At 37.8% G+C, this 25996-nt stretch overlaps 1 protein-coding gene across 2 annotated transcripts in view; it reads right to left on the reverse strand.

The window, feature by feature from the left end:
• PARN (poly(A)-specific ribonuclease) overlaps positions 1 to 25996 on the reverse strand; it is a 39991-nt gene that overhangs the window by 7077 nt on the left and 6918 nt on the right. For both annotated transcript variants that reach the window (XM_005420420.1, XM_031056547.1), the window contains 11 exons: positions 24371 to 24427; positions 23441 to 23518; positions 22306 to 22349; positions 21776 to 21818; positions 20015 to 20090; positions 18841 to 18951; positions 18686 to 18755; positions 13910 to 13965; positions 11946 to 12032; positions 7395 to 7469; positions 1615 to 1804 (listed from right to left, as the gene is read on the reverse strand). In XM_005420420.1, the coding sequence (XP_005420477.1) occupies positions 1615 to 1804; positions 7395 to 7469; positions 11946 to 12032; positions 13910 to 13965; positions 18686 to 18755; positions 18841 to 18951; positions 20015 to 20090; positions 21776 to 21818; positions 22306 to 22349; positions 23441 to 23518; positions 24371 to 24427 (887 nt within the window). The remainder of the gene's footprint in view (positions 1 to 1614; positions 1805 to 7394; positions 7470 to 11945; positions 12033 to 13909; positions 13966 to 18685; positions 18756 to 18840; positions 18952 to 20014; positions 20091 to 21775; positions 21819 to 22305; positions 22350 to 23440; positions 23519 to 24370; positions 24428 to 25996) is intronic.

Here is a 25996-nt window from a genome sequence, read left to right on the forward strand (position 1 = left end):
AATTTTCCAAATGACACATTTGTGGTGGATCTTAAACTTCTTTGCAAGACAACAGCAAACCAGCTTTCTGCATTTCCTGATCTTCATGAGCTGCCATCATTACCACCTGCCTGCAACCTGTGAGGTACCCAACCTCCAGCACTCATTGAGAGGAGACACTTCCTCTGGCAGAAACAAGACTAGAACTCAGTGTTTCTTTGCAGCATCTCAAGGTGTAGTAAGTATTTCCAGACTATTTAAGAGTCCACCACCTTAGTTACAGAGCTAAGCCTCAGCCATGTGCAGGCTGGTGCCAGGAGAATCCGTAGAGCTCCTCATCTCCTCACAGCATGGACTCCCCAGGATCCCCAAGTACAACAGTTCCATTAAACTAACTTCATTTGATATGGATTGTATCATCATTCCTCCATATGTTTTTTTTGAATCAAACATGTCTATAACACATTTAGAATTCCCAGCATGACAAAAGCCATGAACATCTGACAGCTTGCCAAAATACACACCTGCAAAATTATAAGGTCATGAAAAGAACAGAACAATTTTAGTGGATTTGTTACTCAACAGATTAACATTTACAGGAAGATATAATGAGAACTAGAACTTAATGTAGCATTCCTAGAAAGATAAAGCAGAAATACCTCAGCACTGGTTTTATGACCACCAAATTTGGTTTGTGTAACCACAGGGCAGGGAGAAGAAGGAGACAAAACCCCCCAAAACCAAACCAAAACATCTGCTTAGAGGAGTGTAACTTACACACTCCACTCAAACTTATTCTCATGCAGAATTCATAGAATTGGGGGGACAGTGCAGGAGAAGGGACGGGGAAGAATGGCAATAACTTGGTAAGTTATTTATACAATTATATTAACACTAAAAATCTCTTCACATGCTCAGCTACACAGATGACTGAGAAAGAAGCTGCCTGTTACCATCATATCCAAAACCTGTCATTAATATCAGCAGATAAATATGGAACAAGAAATACACACAGCAACACAGGGAACATACTGTACCAGAACCAAAAGCATCATGTCCTGACTTAATTCTGTCCTTAAATCATGAACTAAAGCCCTTTTCAAGCTTTATACTAAAAGCTTAAAGCCATGCAAGTATCATCATTTGCCATCCTATTTCTGAAGCATAAGGACAACTTCATCAGCTCTAGAAGAGAATTTATACCATTCTTTGTGGCACTATTACCACCATGGAAAGTCAGCCCAAAACCAACATGGTCTTTAAAAGGATATATGATGACAACTAAGTGTCCACGTGACACACGTCATTCACAAGTGTCCTACAACTAAAGAAAATTATTTTGAAATTTTGTTTATACGAAATTATGCTGCTATATCAAGCTCAGAAGCTGTGATATGACCTACCCTCAAGATCCCAGCATTTAAAAGTCTGTCTGATCACATTTATGATGAAATTCCCTCTGTTCCTTTACCTATCATCTTGTGACTGCTGATGTACCGATGTACCACTGCTGATTTATATGGAAAGAAACATATACAGAAAAAATGTCCTGGATTAGTTAAGAACTACCTGAAAGTGGCTGGATTTTGGATAGAAATGCAGTAAGAACACGAGCTGGCAGCACAGACATCTCACCTGTTAACACAGCAGTACCGACTCTGGGAAACGTAAGGTGTGCACTGGGTTTTTAACCTCTTCCTCTCCATCTCCTTCCAACTATCTTCTGTACATTTTCTCTTGGCCTGTTTTTCTTCATGTTTTTTCTCCACATATTCTGCATATGTCTGGATCCTATAACTTTCAGCATACCGGCTGGTGTTTACAGCTATGGAGGAGGAGAATGATATTATATACAAAACACTTAAATGACAGCATGCCCTCTACTGAAATAGCTTATTTTGAAAAGCAGAAGGCTGCAAGCTATTTGTTCTGTCCACAAAACAATTTATAGTTCCATTGTTAGCAATTAAAAAAACAAAACAAAACAAACCCAAAATGCCATATTCTCTAGAAGTCACAATGTCTGAACTAGATGCTCAAAGCTCTTCTCAAAGTCAGACTTTGTGCAAAAAGAGTTAAATCTACTTAAGACATTTCTTTTAAATTAGAAACGATCAATTCTTCAGTCGTAACCCTCTTCCAGATTGCTTGTTGGCAAGAAAAGATTTCCTGGATTTTTTCCCTTTTAGTCTCATTACTTAACCCAGCAGGTTTATTTTGCAAGTCTGCCAGGAAAAGACGACATTTGCAAAGCCTTTGCCAAAACTCTGTTTGATTGCTGTGAAACATAAGCTTATTTGAGCTGCATTTTTGGTTGCACAAGATATCCATGGAAGAAGCACTTAACTAACAGCCAGCTGTTCCATCCTTGTATCTTTCTAATGTCTGATCTCCCTTTAACCAAAAAACACTTTGAGTTCAAGGTAGAAAGATTTCTGTCAATACAAAATTAGAAGCACTTTAAAACTAAAGAAAAAAACTTTCACTGCCTCCACTCAGTAACAATTTAACAACATTCCTTCAAGCCCCAGCATCTTCACAGCTCTCAGCTTTTAGTCTGCAAGCCAAGCTTTGGCCTGACGCCATCCCTGTAACAGATGAATCAGCAAATTAAACTGACTGTCAACTGGTGTCTTCTGCTGCTTTCAGCCCAGCTCTCTGAAAGAAAGTATTGTAAACCAACCAGTAAACCAGTTTAAATGTAAACAAAACAAAACAAACCAACCCCCCCCTCCAACCTCAGATTGATTTTCTGCACATTTTAAAATACTGCAATAGTAGTAGAGACAAAAATCCGATTTTATTATCTACTTCCCATTTTTTTAGAACCATTTTGGATGCATATCCCATTTTGGGATTCTAGCTGAGCTGTTATAAATACAGCTGTTAAAATATTCTGTGCTACCTCTGGTGCAAGCACTAGAGATGGCAAGCTCCAACACCAAATATCAGGAAAGGTGAGGAAGATGGGTGGATGTGGCTTTTTCTCCTCTTTCAGGACAGATCACGCATTTTGCTGTGTAACAGTAAAATATTTGCTGTATGACAGTGAAATGAGATCTATAATACCTGCCATGGTATATATAGATGCTGCTGTTGCAAAATACATAAGACCAGGCAGGAGCGTTGACTATTTAATTTTAAACCCAAGTACAGACAGCAGTAGTCTGTATGATTAACAGCCCCATGAGATAGTTGCACTAACCAACAAGTGTCAGACATACTTCCTTTCATCTCCCTTATATTTGTTTTGAGCTTTGAAGGATCTGTTTGTAAGAATTAGGACAATATTTATTGCCCATGAAGTTATGGGGCAGGCATCATGAATGAATTAATAAGGCTCACTGGAATTTACTGCATGCCAGCCAACATTCTTCGGGGGAAAATTTGTTTAGTTAAACTCAAGCATGTTTTTACTTGCTAAAATCAAGCCCAAAGTTACCATGGATCATCTGATACATACTCATTTGTTAAAACACAATAACATTATTTGTTGTGCTACAAGATAAGAGCCAAAGTTATGGGTCTGACATTTAATTCCTTGATAAACTCAGCCCTTTCTCAAGGAAGAAAAACAAATCATTTGAGGCCTAAATATAATTCTAAAATAAATCTATGCAAGAGTCAGTATTTTTGTACAAAGTCAACTCTACTTTCTTGAAATAAGGCATGTATTTTACAGCAAACCATTCATATGGCACATACACACACAAATATATGTATATACATATATAGCATATATATTTAATATAAAATGTTACACGCTGAATATTTTGCTTCGTCATTGAAAAACTGAAATGAAGCCATATGGAGAAGTCTAAGAAGCCACAGAGATAAAACAATCTTGCATGGTCTTGAATTGAAGAGCAGCTCCTTGTAGGAGTTTAATACATTTCCTCTGATGCTTTTTTGGATGCTGTCCATATTGCCAAACAAAGCAAATACAGTTAGGTCGTTCTGCACTCCCAACAGAAGAAATGCACTGCTAGAATGCTCTGTGAATTCTAAAAAACTAAAGAGAACTCAGGGGGGCTATTCATTTATTTCTTTGTATTTTAAGAGCTGAGACAAATCTTTCTGTGACAAACCTGACCTAGTAACCAACACCATGTGGCTGCATTTCACATTAACTGCAGCCCCAAAGTTTCTGTCTCATAGCAGAATAACAGTAATTGTAAATTATTTTAGGAAAAGCATTTCTAGAGGATGGCACCTTCCCTCATTACTAGGGAAGACATCAAACAGGCTGCCTGTCATTGAGTGGTCCAAGAGGAATGTTTACAAAGATACCTTTTTGTCAAGTCCTTGCTTTTATACAGAGCAACATCCTGACAGATGGCCACTGATAATATTAAGCCTCTTCATAAAAAGACAAATATGTTGGTGAACCGTGTAGGTAAAAGAAAAGCCACAATATATAAATACAATAAACACACAGAGCTATACAGATTAAGGCTACAATACTAAACACTTAAGCTTATGAAATACTTCAGTAAAATTTCACCTGTGAAGCCTTTAAGTGACCTCTGTATGGATGCTGCATTAACCTTATCTGATCGTGTTCTCCTTAAACATGGGAGCACTGCCTCAGCCACAGCAACAGTGTGCAATTATGAGTAGCTAAGGCAGTATTTTGTTTTACTCTCAATACTCACCATATGGTTCCACAGCCTTATTTACTGACTACTAGAGCTATTCATGCCACATGTAACAATCCAGAAGTTTGCCATGATGACAAAAGTGCACATGCATAGTCCAGTATTTCAAAGTAAAACTCAGGAGTGGAAGCAGCAGTGCTGTGTGCCTATTTTATCAACAGAAAGCAGAAGACTCAACATCCCAAATCAGAGGGCATCTTTTAAATTAACCTACATGGAATTAAATTGTCCCTTACACAACATTCAGGGCTGAGTTCTTCCACAGCAAATTTACAAACATACTCCCAGAGAAGCCATAAATCCTAAAGAAACATGTACATGATCACATAGCCATGGATATTATAAAGGTGTAAGCAGAATTCAACTATATTTTCTTAAATATTAGTGAAATTGTCAATGTAACATTAATGGCCCCTTTTGTTAAATGTTAGTGAAATTGTCAATGTAACATTAATGGCCCCTTTTGTTAACCTATATACAGCTTTCAGCCTTTCAAGCATACCTAAACAATTTCTGCTGCAAGGCATTAAAATGCTAACACATGGGACTAATTAGCTGACCGGACTATCACAAGTATATGTGATAAGAGCAACTATCTGCAGGCTGTACCCAAACTGATAACACCAATTTCTACATGGTGCTGCCCATCCCTTTGTTCTCCTCTCCTGTATCAGTTTGAGACAGTAAGTGCCTACACAGATTCTAAACAGCAGATCAAAGTCAGAAACCTCTTTAAGAAATAAGCATAGTAGTACACCCATAGCAACATCTTGCCTTGTATTCATACTGTTTCACAGTCCTCCAAGGCTTTTTACAAAGTCCAGAAGATGCAGACATTTATAGGAACAGGTTAAAAACCAGGCCACATTATAGATTTTCCTAGGTTCTTCATTTAAGCATATCTCACTAAATCACAAGTACAAACAGTGACTTTTATTACCAAAACAATTCATTAAAGAACTTAAGATGAGGGAATAGAATAACAGAATTGATTTTAAAATGCATTTATTACAGAAAAAACCCAACAGATCCCAAACCAACAAAATACCAAGAATTGTAAGCAAATTTACAGTACCAATCACACAATTTTTGGTAATTGAGGTTGCTTTAATTTATCAGCTTGGTTGACTCACTGCTTTCAGTATATGAATTTCTACTAACCTGATTTCATGAAAATCTATGAAAGACTATAATCACCTGAGCTTTCAAACAAATAACATTTCCCAGCATGTAGGCCACAGAACAAGCCTGCCTGCTTGTCAAAGCACAAAAAAAGACACAGAGCAGTGCCAGAAAGATTCAATTTCAATAACTCAGTTCTTTCCAAAATACGTACTTGCTACAACCAAAGCAGAACAAAAAAACCAAAACCAAACCTAACAACAACAATTACAAAAAGTAGTGGTGATAATGTATACACCAAGCATTTACACAATGGATAAGTACCTGAGGTGACAGCAGTGGGGAATTTACTGCAGCAGCATCTAGGAAGGCTTTAATTGACATAATTCTTTATCTGGAATGACTCATTAGAAGTTATTTCATTCTTATATCTATATATGGATGAAGAAACAATGGCTCTTGCTGCTATGGAGCAACTGCTATAAGGAGGCTGCTGGTGAGCCCACAGTATCCTCTGCAGAGCTATGAATGTATGAGGAAGTAGGAAAAACACTCCCAGGATGTTCATAAGGAATTACAGAGATGCACTGATTGTACATCCAGGCCCTGAAAGCTTCTTTAGTTGAGCTTAGTAAGGACAGATGATGTAAACTCAGTGGGGTTTTCTAATCTGTCTTTTTTTTTTTTTTTTAATTGTGGGAATTCTGTCTGAATAGCTCTTAAGTGCAACAAAATTTTAGCCAGTTAATCAGAAGTGCTACATATACTGCTGCTCCCACTGGCCGCACAGCATTTGATGCAAGCATTTCAGTAAATGGGGATGACACTACCAGAACATACCCCAAATGATCATCTGTAATGGCTTACTTCCAGCCATAGTTCCCTGAAGTAAGGTTATGGGTCAGAACTCAAATAAATGCCCAAAACAACTAGAGAAACCACTAAGAGCTTCTGGATTCAACTACAGTCAATCAAAAATCTTTAAAAAACTCCACCCCAAAGCCACTCCCAAAACAACATAAAATCCCCAAACCACAAACAAACCCAACCTAAAACCCGACACACCAAGAAGACTGTTTTCCCACATAACTACCAGCAATATTTTCAAATGTTCAAATAAAAATTTAAAAACTTAGGTCTGAAGAGATTTCACATTGTTCATACACAGACTGTAGGCACATCAGCAGTTCAGGCTCTTTGGACACTCTTATTTTGCATTTGCTCTACAATGCACCAAATGGCTTCTCACTGCATTTGTTCCTTGTAAATGTAAACCAAACCAAATGTGCACCAGTCCAAAGGGTACTTGGAGGTGAAGACCACAAAAGTCTTTGACAGTTATACTCTGTGCAAAGTAACAGTAAATAGCTTCAATAAATACAGCCCCAAGTGAAGAAACCAGCACTATTCTACCTAGGGGTTTAGGTACTGGGAGGATCATGGAATGAAACACAAAACTCTCAAGCAAGTCCAGTTTGGGCTTGGTTTTACTGCCACACATGTGCTGCTGCTATGGAAGTCCAGTTCCTCCAAGCAAGTCAGTGGTTCTGCCATTAGAATCACAGACCCTGCTGGCTCAGAGCATTTTGCAGGAGCCAGTTAAAGTCTTAATGCTGAAGTAAACCCAACACTCACCTATTTGTACTTGCTCTGGCTGGCTCAGTGAGACAAATGCTGATGTATCGTCAATCCACGAAACCTGAATGTTACCTAGAAAAGCAAAAGAAACTTTTATGACTATTTTTATTTTAGACTCAGTCACAGATTTTTATCTGATATGCCATGACATAAAAAAGCCAACTAAGAGTAACTGCACTTGAGAAGGCTTTTCTCCACTGTACAGGTGTGTAGCTCATACCCAGTTGCACAAGGGCCTGGAACTGCTCAGAAAGTCAGGGCAGCAGAGCATCCTTGTGCACCCCAGACCCTCACATCCTCCCTTCATGGCTTCTACATGAGTCTACAAAATAAACTGAAGTGATTATCTGGGAATTTCAGCCCTTTACTCAAATAAACAACAGCTCTTTGAGTGATGATAAATTCCAGTCGAAAGGGGTAGGTAGAGGATTGATCACACCAATGGAGAACTCCACTGTTGAGATACTAAATTTTCAAACTCTGATTTGTTTGAATCCCACTATACCTAATTTCCTGGATGTGAACTAAAAACTTAATTTGAGTCAATATGAGGACAAATGCACAAAATCATGGACCTCATTTGGAAGCTGTTACAATGGAACAGTGACTGGAAATAAGTCCCTCTATTCATCAAGCAGTTAGTGCATTTTCTATGTGAATGGCTTAAAATGTCACATTAGCGCTAAAAGAGCTCATAATCAAGCAAAAGCAGAGGAAAGGATTCCCATTCCAGACACAAGGTCTTATTATAGTCTGAAATCCATTTACATCTCCTGTGCTTACCTCTCCTGTCCTTATCTAAGTGCTTTACTGTTAGTACAATTCAGATATTGAAAACTGGTGCCATTTTTTTCACATAGACTAGAAAATCAAGTTATATATAATGTTACACCACTATTTAACCTTCAGACATTACAAGGTTAAAAACAACGATGCAAAATGGCTTAAAATACATTTATTCTCAGTTGTTTAATCTATTGAAATCTAATTTAGTCTATGGGTTACAAGGTTATAGAAATCTCTTCTGAAATCCAGCCAGATTATAAACAGATTTTCTAATTATAAAAAAATAAAAGCCTAGATAGATTTCATCCGCATGCTATACATTTGAGTAGCCAGCTATTTAGGAGTTTAAGTTATAATCATTTTGATCATTGCCAAAACCATAATTAATTCAGTATGGTTTCTGACATCTCCCTGTACTGAAGGGCTAAGGTTGCTATTAAGATGAGCCCACACCACAAAGTAAGAATTTCTTTAAACATATTTCAGGGCACATAAACTCAATTTCTAATAATTTTGCCTTTGAAGAAGACAGAACTTTGCTGCCTATGTCTAAGGCTCTTTGGTATAGGGAGAACATCCTTTTGGCAGGACATGAACATTTCTCAACACAAGCAAGGTCCCAGCTGTGACTGCAGCTCAGAACTGCAGTGCAATTTGGTAGGACCCCGACATGCAGTTTCCTTTAAAGGACAGAAATTACTGTACAAATTCATATTGCTGTACATGCATCGATACGTCTTTGCTCTAAACTTATTTGTGCATAAAGTTCTCCAATTTTGTATTACCAATTACAAAATTTTCTAAACAATCATTTCAGACATCTGAGACCATATTCTGTTGTAACTCTGGAACACAGAAATGCTGTCCAGATTGTGTCCTTTTCCTATATATACAGTTTATTAATTTCAAGCTACCTGAGCAGACTGAAAGATCAGAAAGAAAAATTCTCCTGAATACCTTGCAATTGTGCCCAGGGTATAAAATAGGATCAGTGGTAGACAAAAAAAATTTCCTAAAGGAATTCAGCTACTGTTCATATGGACTTCAGAATCCATATTTTCACTAAGTGCCAAATTAATAAAAATCCAACCTATTGGTGGCACATAATTTCAGTATCGGATCCTTATTTATTGTCGCAGAAATGTTGATGCATTCCATATGACTTGTGACTTTGTATTTCTGCTAATAAAGGGTTTCAACACCTGCCAACATATCTTGCTTTTATACTCAGATTTATACATTTCAAATACAGAATTTAAAGAAATTCATACATTAAATAGCAGACACCGAGTTCCAATCTGAAACAAACCGCAACAAATGCTCTTATGCAACTCTCCATGCTTAAGAAATGCTCTCTTCAGACTGCCACATTTCATCATTATTAAGAAGTAAGAATTTAGGAGAGATAAGATTAATAAATTAAATCATTCAGCAATACTGCTAAGCACTCAGTAAATATTGTGCATTTCAGAAGTATGGTGAAATGCAAATAAAGATCTGGAAAGCAAATGCAGCTGCAGTACAATATTTAGCAATCACCAGAGCCCCGTGCCAGCTCACTGCAAGGCCAGTGCAGATAAGCCATGGACAGCAATGTAATGGAACACCAGCTCTAGAGAAATAAAACAGGAAATTTCTCTTGCTCACTTCTAGAATACATCAGTATTCTAGAAGTACTTTGACGAATGCCACTGGTGGTGACAATAGTGGACTAAGACATGAAGGTGCAAGTAAAATGCATTTCTTCTATAAAGAAATTTGAAAATTCTCCATGTATTAGCTCAAACATGCAAATAAGATTAAATCCACAGAATGAAATCATACTGATGGATCACATAATTTTAACATTTTCCTTTTTATACTCTGTTCTCGCACATTTCCTACATGTCTTCTACTGGTAATTAAGCAGTAGTTTTTATAATACTTTGATAGTATGAGTTTTAAGCAAAAGCCAAAGACATTAATTTAAGTAGAACTTAAGGCAATACACTAAAGCTGTATTCCAGCAAGTCCTGTTTTAACGACTTTCCATTTCACATCAGCATGACCAAATAAACAATGCAAATTTAAGAATCTAAAGTCTTCTAAGAGACTGCACAGTGCTGCAAGTACTTGTACAGTGAAACTACATTCACCCCTGAGACTATAAAAACATCTTGCATGAACAGGTGTCCACTTGGTATGCAGGCAGTCCTGAAGGATTTCAAAATCATGAACACCCCTTCTAGAGTAGCAAATGCAAACCAGTTCCAAGTGTGACACTGCAGCCCTTTCAGCTGTTTCACCATATTTTGTTAGAAGCTCCATGGAAGATTATAACTCTGCTTGAATTCATTCTAAAATAATTTTTCTGTAAAATTTGACTAATACTGCTTGATTTCAAGACACTTTGCTTTAACTGATGTAATACCTTAGGGTAATTAATGTCTGTTACTGCCTTTTTTTTTTTTGTAGCTTTTGGCAAATCACTCAACCTCACACTGTACCACTCTGCCCCTATCCACCTACAACTGGAAAACCATGGGTACTTCTGTATTCCACAATTTTGGAAGGAATAAGCTGCAGTTTGTTTTGAGATAGCATGGCAAGAATACTTGAAAAAATATAGATTAATTAATTAATTACCGAACCTAAAGTTTGTAAATGGAAATATGAAAACATTCAGCTCTAAAATCTGGAGAAGTGCGGGAATCGGCAAGTCCCAAAGCGAGCCTTGAGCGGTGTGCGAGCGCGCCCCCTGGCGGCCGTGACCGTCCCACGCAGGGAAGCGGCGGCAATGAGGGCACAATCCGCCGGGAACCGAGGGGAGGAAACCGGGGGCTGAGGGGCACAAACCGCCGGGAAACGAGGGGCACGGGCTGAGGGGCACAAACCGCCGGGAAACGAGGGGCACAAACCGGGGGCTGAGGGGCACAAACCGCCGGGAGCTGAGGCCAAACCGCGTTCCTCACCCCGAACAGCAGCTCCGCGAGAATCCTGCCATTTCTACATTCTCTCTCCTCCATCTCCCAGTCGGGGCTATTAAATCGTAACCACTACACTGACCCCTGCTGCAGTGAATGCTCACAAGAAGTGAGGGAGCTGGATGCAGCTCCAGAGACCCTGCACAGACAGAGTACCAAGCACAAGAGATAAGGTCTCTTCTTTCACATCATCTATTAGCTCAGCTCTTCAGGTACCTACGTTTCATACTTCTACTTAGTAGAGCAACAACAGGACTACTGTCCTCAGTTATTAACTACCGTTTTTGCTGTTTCTTCTCATTTGGATGGTTCACAATCTGGAAACCAACTTGGTTATTTTCAAGCTTAACTGCTTGCCTAGACTCACATATACTGGAGTTTGGCTTTACATCGACTGCAGGATGAACCTTGTTCCTAAAGCCTCCATCTGCCCCACATCAATCCCCATTCTGTTTTTCCACCTATATAAACTCTTACTTCCTATCAGGAGAAGCTGTAAATAAAAGGATTAAAGATCCACAATATTCAACAAGCACCAAAATACAGATTTCTAAAAAGCAGTTAATAAGAACAGTTATTATTTTCAACACATCATTACGAAGTCCACAGGACATCAAATTCAAAAATTACAAGAAGAGATTCATCATTACCCACACTAGGAGTAAGTCTGCACCAACAGACTAAAAATAACAAAACAAACCAGAAGTTTATCTTATTAATAATAACAACCAAAAAAACAAACAAAAAAAAACCAACCAAAAAAACCAACAACAAGAAGAAGACAGACTATATCACTCACCAAAGGCACTAAAAAGCTGGTATAGGTCACTAGTCTTCCACTCTTTGGGAAAAGTAACATGAAGAACATGATCTCGTTTAGGCTGCACTACAAAACAAAAATGTTTTTGTTAAAATAAAAGTCACTGCTAGTATCTTTAGAATATCCTAAAACTGTCATCTAATGTGGTTATGTAGTTTTTTCTTCCCTTTTTTTTCTTTTGTGCAGCAACTTCATTATTTTAAATGAGTTTTTAACACACATTTTAACAAAAGATGACGAAAGTGACATTCACATATTCAATACTATTTAACTTAACACATGTTACTGAAATCCATTACACATTCACATATTCAATACTACTTAACACATGTTACTGAAATCCATTATTTAAGGAAAAATTGCACAAATTTGCTATTTCACTACCTGACAAACAGAAACATACAAATTACAACAGTCACCTAGTCAGCTGTGCCTCATCTCTTTTTTAAAAATACAGACCCCAAGTGCACCTCCCACAGAAACCTGGCTGTACTCTTTGGGTGGCTTTGCTTCTCTGCAAAACAGTCCCCATAACCAACCACCAGAATGCTTCCTGAACCCACAGTGGGGCTTACATCTCAGAACAGCAACTGAAGTGGCTAAACCAGCCAGCCCAACATGCCACCCCTGCAATGCTTCCTGTTTTGAGCCTTAGAGAGCCTCCTTGGCTCAGGTTTTCCTAGAATATCTGCATCAGTCTGCTCTACAGGAGTGGCTTTCAGATAAAAGAGACAGACTTTCAGAGGCAGACTCTTTTTTGGCAACCCTTCTTGGCAAAGTATCAAAACAATCCTGTAAGTTGGCCAGCAAGTGGAAGTAGCATCTTTACAAATTAGTAGCTTTGGCACTCTCTCAATGACCCAAAGTATTTACCCATTCTTCCACTCAGTATCAAACAGTTGGGGAAGGAAGATGCAATGTAATTAGATTACCATTCCAGCAGAGCCAGAGCTCAGTGATCTGACCACCTAACTGAATTTAAAATTCAATCTATGCCCTTACAGCATGTACTTTCCAACAGTTACTTGCATCTCTCTAGAACTGCATTCTGTTACTATTACACTGGCATCTAACAGAGTCACACTCCAGTCTGAGCTTTCCAAGGCAAGGAGTGGAAAATGTGTCCACATCAGTACTGCTTCCAAATGGGTACAATTTTAAAGACACTGTGTATCTGACTCCTCAATATAAAACTAAGCTTTTATCTAATCAAGGACCAGACTGACCTCCAGGGCTTCACATTTTATTAAGTCAAGGCATCAGTGGGAACCCTCATCCAAAGTTCTCCCCCTCATAATGAAACATCCCGTAAAAGTAAGGACATTTACATTAGTAGAATCTAGTTTAATTTAAATATATTATCAACTAATTACAGCTCCAGGTCTGTAAACTGAAATAACCAGAAAGGTAGAAATGTTTTAAGTCATATTTTTCCATTATCATAATCCCATGTGGCCAAAAAATCTGATGTTCAGGCTGAAGGTAAGTAGAGGTACTACTGCACAGCAACTGAGAAACAAAGTGGCCACAAGATTTCAGAACCATTTCCTACTCACTAGTTTGCATTTTTTATTTACTGCTGGGGTGAGGGGACAGTGTGAAGATGGTGATATGGTACATAAGAATAGTACTCCAAAATAATAATAAAGCTGTTAATTTCAAACTCTCTCATTTAGTAACATTAATTTCATTTGTTCTCATCATCCGCCTTTATAATGCAGATTCTCTGGTCAAAGTTGAAGAATTTCTGGGTTTAGTATTTTGTTAAAGGAAAACAAGGAAGCAGACATATTTAAATAATTTTGTAAGTAGCTAATAACCTAAACACAGCTGATAGATACGCTGATATCCTTGCTTTAGATATACACAATTAATCTTTCCACTTCCTCCTCCAGGAAGTGTGTCAGAATGGTACTACATTTACAATGAGAGAAGCTACTTACAGTCTGGTCCTTCCAAATTGAGATATGGTATGTCCATTACTCTCATAAGAAATAGCCTAGAAGTAAAATGGAAAAGAACCATTAGCAAATTTCTGCCTGAAGACCTTTTCCTTTTTTTAGTTTTTTTACATGTTTCTTCTAAAGAAGCAGAATAACCATCCCAAACTTATCCCAAGGTATGTTAAAACAAAACAGACCCTATAAGCCCAATCTCTTACCTAAGAGTGAGAACTGGCACCAGTTGTGCCACACACTGTCCCACCTAATTTATCCTCTGAGTCTCAGCAAAAGTGGGAGGTTTTATTAAAAAAAAGGTTTTTTTAACTGGAGTTACTATTATCTAAACAAACTTTTGCCAAGTTCTTGGAATCTACTACTTTTTAAAGCATTCAAATAGTAAGTTTTGTAGGTTTTCATAAAAATAAAGATGAAGTCTACTAAAAACACAACAAAAACTTCTGGGGAGAAGACTAGTTAAGCTTCCCTCCCCCAGGTTTTATCATACTGAGGAAAGCAATACAGTGGCCAACCGCAAGAACACACTTATGACAAAAAATACATTTACCTGAAATTAATTAGGATCAGGTTTTTATTCCCTGAGACAAATCCTACATTTATTTGTTTGGCCAAACAATGATGTCACTAAACAGCACACACACACACACACACACTCCCTGTACACTAAATACTGATTTTGGTATTAAGTGCACTTCAGGTGTGTAACAGAAGTAAGTGCAGCTTGCAGCACCAACTTACACCACATGGATTATGAACACTGAGCTCCAACATAATCCATAATTAAGTATCCATAACTATGGTTCTAGGATTCCTCATCTATCTGCAGAACATTTAAATTAATAAGACTTTTCTGTATGACAGCATGAGCTCTGTATTGAATTAGCTCAATCCATGAAGTTGTGAGTTAGTGTTGTGACAATCAGTGTCATAGCTACATTTCTTTAAAAGCTAAGCAGACCAAGCTAAAAAAATGTTATTTCCTACACTGTTTAGGGACTACCAGATCACACAGTCAGAGGACAGAGATCCATTTCTCAATAAGAACTCTGAGGTATTTTGAGGAAGCTATTTCGAAAACAATTGTTTCTGTGGCAAGTCAAAGAGAATGAGGAGAGGAAGCAGTGGATAAATAATCTCAAGGAGTCAACACTGTTCCTCTGCACTGAGCTAGGATGAAAGTTTTCACAGGTGTCTGGTGAACAGTGCAGAGAAACTGGTCTAGCTGAAAAAAGAAAAGAGATTTTTTTAAACCCAGCTCAGTTTACCAGTCCAGGTCAGTGACTACTTCAGCCACATGTGGCTGCAAGCACAAGAACAGCAACTCTTTATTCCTACAGTGAGAGTGGGAAGTTATTGGTCAAACTACACAAAAACACACCAATCTCCTTTTGCAGTAATTTTGCAAAGAAAAGTAAATGAATATAGAAAAGCCGAGGGATTTCAATGCCAGAGAATATAGCTTCCTAAGAGAAACTTTCTACAAATATAGCACAAACCCAAGTAATTTGTATGGATTTTGGTTTCTGATATCCATTGTATAAAAAACCCTTCTAAGCCAATTTCTGTTTCTACAGACCATGATGCTATTCATTTCAGTAAAACATGGTGTTCTCATTTCTCTACACCACTACACTCGCTACCTCCAGCTACATCAAAAGAATAAACAGCATTCAAACAACCCAAGGAGATACAAAAGAACATTGTCATTACAAGTTTGTGGGGCTTGTGGGTGGGGGCAGGAAGAAATGGAAGAGCCATTGCCCTAAACCAGTCAAAAAATTTCAAACCAACTCAAAAGTATATGAGACAGTAACAGTATCCAAATTATACACACAAGAGTTTAGATACTGCAATGAAGAGTCCCATCATCTCAACTCATAAATGTTCACTGGGGATTACTCAGAGCAGACAAACAGGATTTTTCAAAGATGTTGTATATACAATAAAGCATAAAGATTACAGAAATGCATCTCTGGAATTCTTGCCTTATTGAGTTGTTTATCATATAAGTTACTGCATTATGCCTAAAAGAACCAAACAACCCTAAGGGAAAGTCTGTTTTTAATCAGTTCCACTCTCACAAAAGCCCTAAAACTAAAGATTTTACCTATGTTCATCATTAATCTTATATGAACATTAATATATATCCTGGTCATCATTGTTGAACAGCCAGCCAGGAAGTTCCATAATTCTGCTGACATAATGAAAGACATCAAAATTACTCTTGAAAAGAGAATCACCTTCATTTGAAAGCTAAGTTCATAACAATCAAAGCTTGATTTTTTAAATTTTAAATTTACTAATTTAAATCACATTAGTGACAACCTCATTCAAACAGGAGACATTTCCAAAATCCTAGCAACAACGTGAAAGTTTAATCACTGAACTGTAGTTAAATATTAACATCTAATAAACCAATATCTTGAAATCAAGACTTTATACACAACCCAAAAAATCATGGTCTGTTTTAAAGAACATTTTCAAGACTGTCTGGATAATAGTTCAAACTGAGAACACTGCTCTAAATAGCTGCCTTACACTAAACTCCTCTGCTCAGCTTCTTTCAGGAAAAACTTGTGACACAAGGTATAACTTTCATTTGTTCACCTTACTGTTTGCATGTTGTAGTTTGTGTTTTGCTTGAAGAATATGACTACAGCACAAAGGAAAAGGTTTCCTTGTTCTGACTGCTGCCCACGGCATCAGGTAGAACTTCTGGAGGAAGGAGGAAGAGTGTTTTTTTTCTCCCCAGCAGGAAGAGGGGAAAGATTCTAGACCACAAACGGGAGCCAAGTAGGTGCAGCAGGAGCTGGCTGGCAGCCCAGAGCACACCTGCCAAAAACCCCAGGAGAAACACACTCACCAAGGGATATCAGGGAACTCTGAACTGCAGAGCCCTGGGTGCTACTGCAGGTGCTAAAAACACCACGTGCTGCACACAGAGACCTGCAGGGACTGACTGAACAGAGCAAAACACTTGTTCATTGAAACACCTCACAGCTCTGACTTCTGACATGTACTTAAACATTTTTTTATTCTTTTCTTCAATAAAGAAAGAGTTGTTGTCTTATTCTGGTTTGCTAGTTTTACATTATAAGAGAAAGAAAACTAGCTTGAAAAATACAAGCCTTGGTCTGCTTGCTATAAGGAAAAGGTGAGAGTCTCACCTCTAGGCTCTGACTTAGGTGATGTGGCAGATGTTAGTTAGAATATGGCAAAGCTTCTAAAATTATGCGAAGGTAAGACATGGCAAGTCTTCCAAGTTTCCATTATTTAAAAATAATATATAGCTTTTCTAAAACAAGAAGCTACAAGCTGTCAATAATGGCAGAATGGACAAACACTCTTTTCTTGCAAACAGTAATTTTCATTTCTTACTTAAAAAAAAAGAAAAAAAAAAGGCAGCTGTTCTCCCTACAGTTTGTTAACTCTTCCTTTCTTTGCAGTCAGGCAGTTAACCCTGAAGCTAGAACAGACACAGCAAGCTTCCTCTCACTCACTCTCACAACTTTGAAATGTCACTCCTAGAGGAATGTCACACTTCAAGTACACAATTAATTTGAAAAGCTTAAATTGAAAGTACTATTGTGACAGCTCTAGAAGTTGCTGTTTGTACGGGTTGCAAATATGCATTTCTAGGAAGAATTTTGATTTATTACTGAAAAATTATCCTGCTCAATTGGCACTTACTACTTGGCATGTGTGTTGGTGTTCCTGAAAACAACCTAGTGACAAATCCCATCTTAAAATGAAATTGTGCTGATCAATTCTATCTTCACCTTCACATTCAAACCAAGCAGTCACTGTGGGTCCATGATTCATCTAGGGAATATCTGTAGCATCTGCTAAAATATATGGAGTTACTGCCTCACATGTCTCAGTGTCAAGAGAATCACAGAACTGCTGTCACTATAAAGACATGATTTTCAGAACAATGAAAGGTGAAAGCCACTGATCACAATGATTTTCTCATTTGTGTGGGCCATCTGAAGCTAAAATAATTAATTCTGCCAACTCTCGTATTACAGGTTTGAAAGGATGGAATTTCTCCTGAATTTACACAGACAGAGTAAGCACTAGAATATTTTAAATTTCAACTCATTTTTCTTTATGTTACAGATTGCAGCATCTTTAGACGTTTCCTAAGGTAAAATCTACAGATTAATTACATAAAGGATTCTAGATTCCCCAAGTTTTACTTCAATTTGTTCAAGGAGTTTTTCAAGAAGATCCAATTCAAAAGCAAAATACTGCTTATAGCATCATCCCATAAATCATACATGTATATTTCTTACACCATCTTAAAAATGGGTTACCCAACAATGTCAATACCAATGCTTTGTGTTATTTGGACTGACAATACCACAGGGATATTTTAGTTTTTCCAGACTGCTGAGCACACTCAGTTTTCCCTACCAGTTACTGAGGGTCCTACAACATGAAGAACACCTGACCAGTTTTTCTTCAGTTCCATCACTTCCAAAGCTCACTCCAGAAATAACAGCAAGGCCATTAAAGCAGGCCAGGTACTCTTCAAAGTGTCCTTTCACAGGTCAGCAGAAAGTAAACCATCCTCCTCAAAAGAAAAGGTATTTACTTCATAGCCTCTCCAGCATTACCAGCATGAATCAGAAAGCCAAAAAAACTTCAGTTTAAAGAAAAAATGCAGTTAGCTATTGATTCCATGGCTAGAGGTAGATCTGCTGAAGCTGCTGTTGTACTTTCTTGTTTTAGCAGGTTTTTTATACAACTACTTACTTGTTAAAAAAAGGTTCAATGAGTTTTGATCTAGCAGACACATGGTTTTTCGGAGGACTGAGGAATGAACCTGATGAATGAAGAATAAATTCAGTATGTCATAAGCAGCTACAGAGAGCACCAGGAAGATGGTTTGGAAAAGATTTCACATATACCTAGGAAATTAGCCATGGAAATGAAGCACAATCCAGTAATATAAGCATCATATCCTGCTTCATGGAGTTGTTCAGATGCTGTATTGTAACTTGGAAATCCTTCTGCACTTTCTGAGGGGAAAAAGACATTTATAAATAACTATCAGAGAAGATAAAGATAGTCCTGTATGCTTACCCACAGGCTTATTTTGTTAGAGCATAACATCATTTGGGGAAATTTATACAACTTTCAGAATCTTCAAATTTTCTTAAGTTCTTTAAAAAGCAGGGTTTTTTGCATTTTAAAATTAGAATAGGTTAATAAGATGGAAAGTCTTAAAAAGCCCTTAATCCCCAGACCTGCTCAGCCAAAATGAGCATTAATTGTAAGACAGTGACAGCAGAATTCCCCACAAAGAGTATCTTTTTTTCCTGACTTGCATTTAAGAGAACAGTCTAATTAAAAGCTTCACTATTAACCAGATAGATCAGATTTTTCGAGATATTTAAATGAAGACTAAACTGAGTGATTTAAAGAAGTCTTTATTGACAAATGCACTTGGTGTTTATGCTCTGCACATTCAGCAATATAAAAAAGTCCTGCTCATCTTGATTTTGATTAAGCACTGAAACTTTCCCTTTCAACATACTCCACTCTACAGTATTGCTCTCCCTTTTCTAAATTAGCAGCTTAAGAAAAATTCCAGAACCTTGAGCTAAGCTTGCCCTTTGATTAAATATCCTTCTGTTCAGCTCAAGCAAAAACCCCTTTTTCCTACTGAAAGAACTTCAGTAATTTCTAGAACACACACAACTGTTTGGTGCTGTATAAGTTTTCTTAGTTTTGTTTGTCCAAGTGCCTCCTGTAGTGCTCTGGTTTTGATCTAAAGGACAACCATCAAATGAAAGTTTTGAACAAATTTTAAATTAATCCCCAAAAATCAACCTAAAAGAAAACAAATCCATCATTAGAAGATGATGAAACTGCTGTTCACTGAACTCATCCATTCTTTTCTGTCTAGATTCCTATTAAGTTCCAGGTATACTTCTAAATATAATTGCACTGTATGTACAGTGCCCTCATTTAAAGTCCCTTCATCAAAACACTAAGTATTAGCAGGGAATTTATAATTCAGACCAAGAACAGACATAATCAAAGCATTTCAGGAATAAGAGCATTTTGATATATCCTTACCAACTTTAGGAGGGCTGAATGGAACCTCTTTTAAACGTTTTTCCAGTTCTGCAAGTGATGTATTATTAATGAGCTCCTGCAAGAAAAGCCATCATTAATTGCCAATGTCAAGCACATTTTCCCTGGAAACTGAAATCAAACAGTATCAAATGAGTATTTACTGCTGCCACCTGGTGTTCTCCAAGGACTTACACACAGCCTTAATTCAAACTAACGCACCAGAGGTGTGTCAAGACAAATTTCAGTTACCTTGCCTCACTTGCATCATAAGCATTTATTAATGCTGCTCAGAATTATTGAGGGATTATGCCAAAGTAATATTTCTATTTGTATCTGGTTTCATGCAGGGCACATGTGGCAAGGGAAAAGGCAGCACAAACAGCAGGGCAAATATTCTAAATACTGATCATAATGGTTGAAGGCACTCAAGGTGAGTATTGAAATGTGCTTGCTGACTGGACATTCTTGAATAGTTTTACAATGTAAATAGTGCTGACTTAAAGTAATACATAGACTGAAAGAAGTCTGACAACCAGAGATTTGCTCCTACACATCAACTTAGTTGAGCAGCATCAGTGAATCTACTGATGAATTATATGCATAAAATAAAGAGCCACAAAGATGTATTATAGATTAATTTCTTACTGAAGTTCTTAATCAAATATATGTTGTGAATCAGTACAATGGAAACATGCAGAATCAACAGCCAAAGAAAGCAAAACATGTCACACGATCTTTTCTTAAAGTTGTCTGAGATCTATGAGGACCAGATTTTCTTTGGTTCTCAATCAAGCTTAGCTGTTTACACTCATCAAGTCTGCAGACTGAAAAGTTACCAAGAACTAAGTACAATGAACAAGCTCAAATGATGCATTCATTTGGCATCCCAAAATCAGGGTTTCACAACAACAGGCTAAAAACCCAGTAAGTACTGCTGTAAAATCACAAATATCAAAATGGCTGTACCAAACACAAAATTTGTGGAGGTTTCTTACTTTTCAGAAAGCCAAAGCCTCTATTCTTACCACAGCAGTGTGCAACACCAACCTGACAATACCTACAGGTGTATTCAATAGCACTTCTTTCTGCAATGCTCTGGAGCCATAGAGCTATGCACAAAGAGAGATGCTGCTTCCTCAGCATGTTCTTTAATTAATTCAAGGGCACCCGGGAAAACAAGAGCTTATGAACACTTATCTCAATACTTCTTTAGAGGAATAAAACTCAGGGCGTAAGAGATTTTAAGAGAAACCTGTAATTTTTTTTCCTCCTGCTGACTACCCACTGAGCAAAGCCCACAAGAGAACCTAATGATGATAAAGCATTTTCCCAGACAAATCTAAGTCAGCATTCACAGTACTCTAAGGCTTTGAATATACAAGCAGCTTCCAGATCCTATTTGTTCATGAACAGCACTTTTTTTATCTCCTGAGGGGACATTCTACTTAACAAGAAGAAAATAATCCACTAATCACATTTTACCTAGCAAAAACTCTACATATTTTAGAATCCAAAGCTGCCAAGTTTACCGTAAAACTTCCAACAAAAGTGACAAAAGCCACTAGTAGGAAAGTAAAAATTTGCATTCTCTAAACTCAGTAAGTTTAGATAAGAGGTAAAGAAAAATCAGTTGTCTACAATAAAAGGAGCATCACAGAAAATATTATTCAACATCTTTCTCCACAAAGAGGTATCATTTGTTTCAATACACATGTATTAATGCACTTTGGATCTTCAAATCATTCTGTAATATTAACTTACCTTAAAAGGTTGCGTACTTGCCATCAGTTTAGTATCCAGTAGCCTAGAAACAAAATAAGAGCTAAATAGGTTGAAACAGAAGAATGCCCATTTTGCCAAACCCTCAAAAAATGTTTTAGTGTATTAGCTGGGAAACAGCAGATACACCCCACTGAAAATTACTGTTGGATTTGGAACAGCCAAAACATTCTTTGGCTTTGTTCAGCATGAAAAAGGACAGCAACCAAGGAACAGCAAGAGATGCAAACAACTAGTAGCAAATAAATCTTGTTCCAAATGAAGTGAAGATTCAAAACACCAAACATCATGCCAAACCCAGGAGAATAGCAAGGGTGCATCTTTTGCCAAGAAGTGAACCAACAACACTGCTTTTCTGGAAAAAAGCTACTCAAAATTACTTGAAAAATTCTATTTATCTACCTTGATCCCAATTTCTTTTCCAGTAACAGCTAGGGTACAGGGCTAGGACAAAAAACATCAGCTCCCTGCAACTATACTGAAATGGTTGAAAGTTTGAACTAAGAACTTACCGGGGAAAGACACATGATGTTACTTCCTTGAACTCACTTAGGTCCTAAATTTAACATGAAACCAGAAGATAAAATCCAAGTCAGTGAACTGTTTAGTCTCAGGAGGACAGAGAGCAGTAGCTGCAATTATCCAAACAGCCTCTAAAAGTGAGCTACAGCAACTGAATTCTCACTGCAAGAGATGCGTTTGTCAGCGCTACCATAGACACCACCTGCAATTACACACAACTACAGACTACGTATTTCTGATTTGTGTCATTAGTAATGAAATGTTCTCTCACTGCCAACACCTTATCCTATTTTACACCCTAGGCTACTTCTGATCCAGCCCAGTTAACAGTTCGTAAGTGTTCCCAGCATTTAGTATTTCAATGGAATATAAGCAGTCACTCCAGGTATGCAGGGACTGCCTACAGGTTTAGATCTGCCAAGGGTCAAAAATACAGGAACTACTGACAATTGCTTACATTCCAACAACATCCAAACTGGTCCCAAACTTCTTTTTCCCATCTTAGGATCAAGTCTTTCCCAAAAACACCATGTGAGCCATCCTTCCAATGAAACATTTGGCTTCCTCAGACAACGGTTTTGGTGCCAATACACTGCTTAGTTTAACTGAATAGTCCAGTCATGAACTGTTAGAACAGCCCTGCTGCCGTGTAAGTGTGCTCCCTCTAATTATTCTGACATTATAACTCTTCATCCCAGGGAACATCTTCCTGCTACAAGACTGCTTATCATTTTAGAAAGTGTGTACTATATTGTTTAAAACCACACATTCCCATTTTGTAAACTGCAAAGGAGAAAATGCCACATAATTGTGCTCAAGCTCCATACCAGTATCTTATAACACGTCAGTCAGTCAAATATACCCAACATAAGCAAAAACCACAATTCCACTATCTGATTTGAACCTTTTAAAAATGTAAAGGAGAACAATCCAACTAAACTTTCTACATAAATATTTATGACAATAAGGCCACAAGTACCAAACAGATTTTTTTTAAAAGACTTTTTGATACTTGTTCACAGGCTGACCAATTCTTCCATTCAGATGAAAGTGTGGAGATAATATTAAAAGACAAATACATTAAGGCATTTATTTCATCATCTGAACACTCAAAAGATTACTTACATCAGGTAGGGGGCAATAGAACTGATGTATGGTGTGCATAACATCCAGCAGCATGTTGTGCCCAATAACAAGCTTGTCCTGTGAAAATAACGTTAAATGTCTGGTACATTTCCAGTCCTGGCCATGGCAAAGGGCATTGGTGAAAACCCCTATCCCAGCTGCCAGCACATGGGAACAATTACACATCAAACCTCCCCATCTGCTCTCTGCCTGCCCCACACACTCCTTCATTCTCTCAGAGCAGCCACTCCTTTTTCCTCTACTCCCACCATTTATCACAGGCTTTCACAGCAGCTTCATATGGTGAGTAGATGCACTAGAAAAGCTACTTACAACTTGGTTTCCAAATGTAATCTACTTAAGACTGAAGTCAAGGCATTTCTCTGTCCATCACCTTTTAATTTACTTATACAACAAACACACAATATATTCCTTATGGTTATAACATACAGTAGTTATTAAGCGCATGTCTGGCTTCTCACAGTGCAGAACCTTTCATGCCAGATGCTGTACAAGCAAGCTCTTTGAAAAAGCTCAAGCAGTTTCCTAAAATGTTAATTTTGATTCACTTGACATGATAACAGTCCTTCTTTGACAGCCTTTAACTGCCAAGAAAATAAAGGAAAAAAACCCAAAATATTTTCAGAACAGAGAAAGAAAAACTGACCAAAGCTTATTTACGTAAGAGCCCTAAGAAATTGCTATTCTTGACTCTTTCAGATACTAAGATTCTTCATGTCATTCTTTAGTTTGAGCTTACTTAACCTACTACACTCAACCACTGTAAAACATGAAACAACATAAACTTAAAATGCCACTTTGACTTATATTTCATCTTCTCTTCCAAAATGTAACAGCAAAAGAATCCTTTTTTTGAATTATTTATTTTTTCTTACAAATAAAAGTAGGTTAAAAATCACATTAACTTACAGAATTAGCAATGGCATGAACAACTCTGGAAAATCCTACAGCATCATTCAATTCTTCCTGTAAGAAAGATTCTGGCATTAGTGAGACACAAATACAAATACTGCCACAACTGTACCTGCAAACTGCCAGATGCCCCCAGTTTGCCTCAAACTGCTTCTCAGACATAGCCAAGAACAAACCATGAAGGAAATGTCAATATTTGCAAGACCCAAAAGGTTAAAGCAGGATCCTGCTCACAGAATTTCCATTTTCTATGTAGCTCTAGTTCACTGTCAAGCAGGATGAGCCACAGGCTGCTGTCCTGGGTTGCCCAAGCAGCCACTCTGCCCTTTGCTCACTCCCCTCACCCGAAATTCAAAGGCAGACAATAAGATTTGTGGATAAGGATAATGAGAGCCCATCCCCTCCAGCCTCCTTGCTTTTGGGGGAGGGTGGGAGGGAAAGCCTTGGCACTGTGCAAGTGCTGTTCAGCAGCAGACAAAACACACGGATGGTATCACTGGTGTTTGAGCCACAAAGCAAAATACAGCCAAATACAGACTGCTGCAAAGAGGGAAAACTTCTCCCCAGGCAGAGCAGTAACAGCTGCAGTCAGTTCATTGTCAGCACACGATCCCAATAGTGCTCAGCAGCTCTGACACTGCAAACAGCTCACAAGGTATTACAATTAACCTACATATTTTCAGCTGCACTTTTTACATACATTGTTACATATGCAACAGGTTGAATCCTGATTGTCACTCCTATTAAATCAGCCCATACTTTCATGCTAACACAGATTGAGGAAGAAATATTCTTCATTATTTATATAAACAAAACCAAGGAGAAACATTAAAATGTGCAACTCACATTATACAACACTGTAGTTGTATAAACTGACTTTTGATTAATTTGGGGGGTTCTGACTACAGCATAAACTGCTCTGTAACAGATTTTTCTTTCTCAGGTCTATGGAAGCAATTTCTGCCTTGTGTTATGTGTCTTTATTCAACCAGAACTAAAATTCAATAAAAACATTCACTGTTAATTTAGTTCATCTCTGAATACTGCTACTTTGAGCAGGTAATACCCCCACTAAAAGCCCTACTGTAGTAGTAAATTGCTCCCAACCTGCCTTCTGGATAAAGAGATGTCATATTAATTAATGTCACTTTAGATATCTCTTTTCCTCTTAAAAGGATTTCTGCACAGAAGTATTGTTTGTTCCACCCAAACTGATTTTATCTTGATATATGAAAGCACAATCACAGGAGTTTGATCAGGAACTCCCACAATTCAAGTCTTATGACCTCCTGAAATTTGCATCACTCAGTAAGCAAAATAAAAGTCTAATAAACCGTGAGAGTGGCTGAATACACCAGGTGTGACCTCCTGGTCAGTTTGTTACCACAGCAGTAGTGTACAGTGTGGGTCTTTCAAGAAATGACACATTCACTGTGCAGGACACTAACTCAGGCAGCCAAGAGCAAGCAAGCTTTCTAAGAGAAGGGGAGACTGTGAATCTAAACCATATAACAACTTGCTCAAGAATTTCTACAAGAAACTGATGTTTCCTCTTACTGGGACACACTTCTGTGAGAGCAGAGAGTCATATAAGGAAGTAATCACTACTCCAGAATATCCATT

Source organism: Geospiza fortis, unplaced genomic scaffold (assembly GCF_000277835.1).
Source record: "Geospiza fortis unplaced genomic scaffold, GeoFor_1.0 scaffold237, whole genome shotgun sequence".
In the NCBI taxonomy this organism is placed as follows: domain Eukaryota; kingdom Metazoa; phylum Chordata; class Aves; order Passeriformes; family Thraupidae; genus Geospiza; species Geospiza fortis.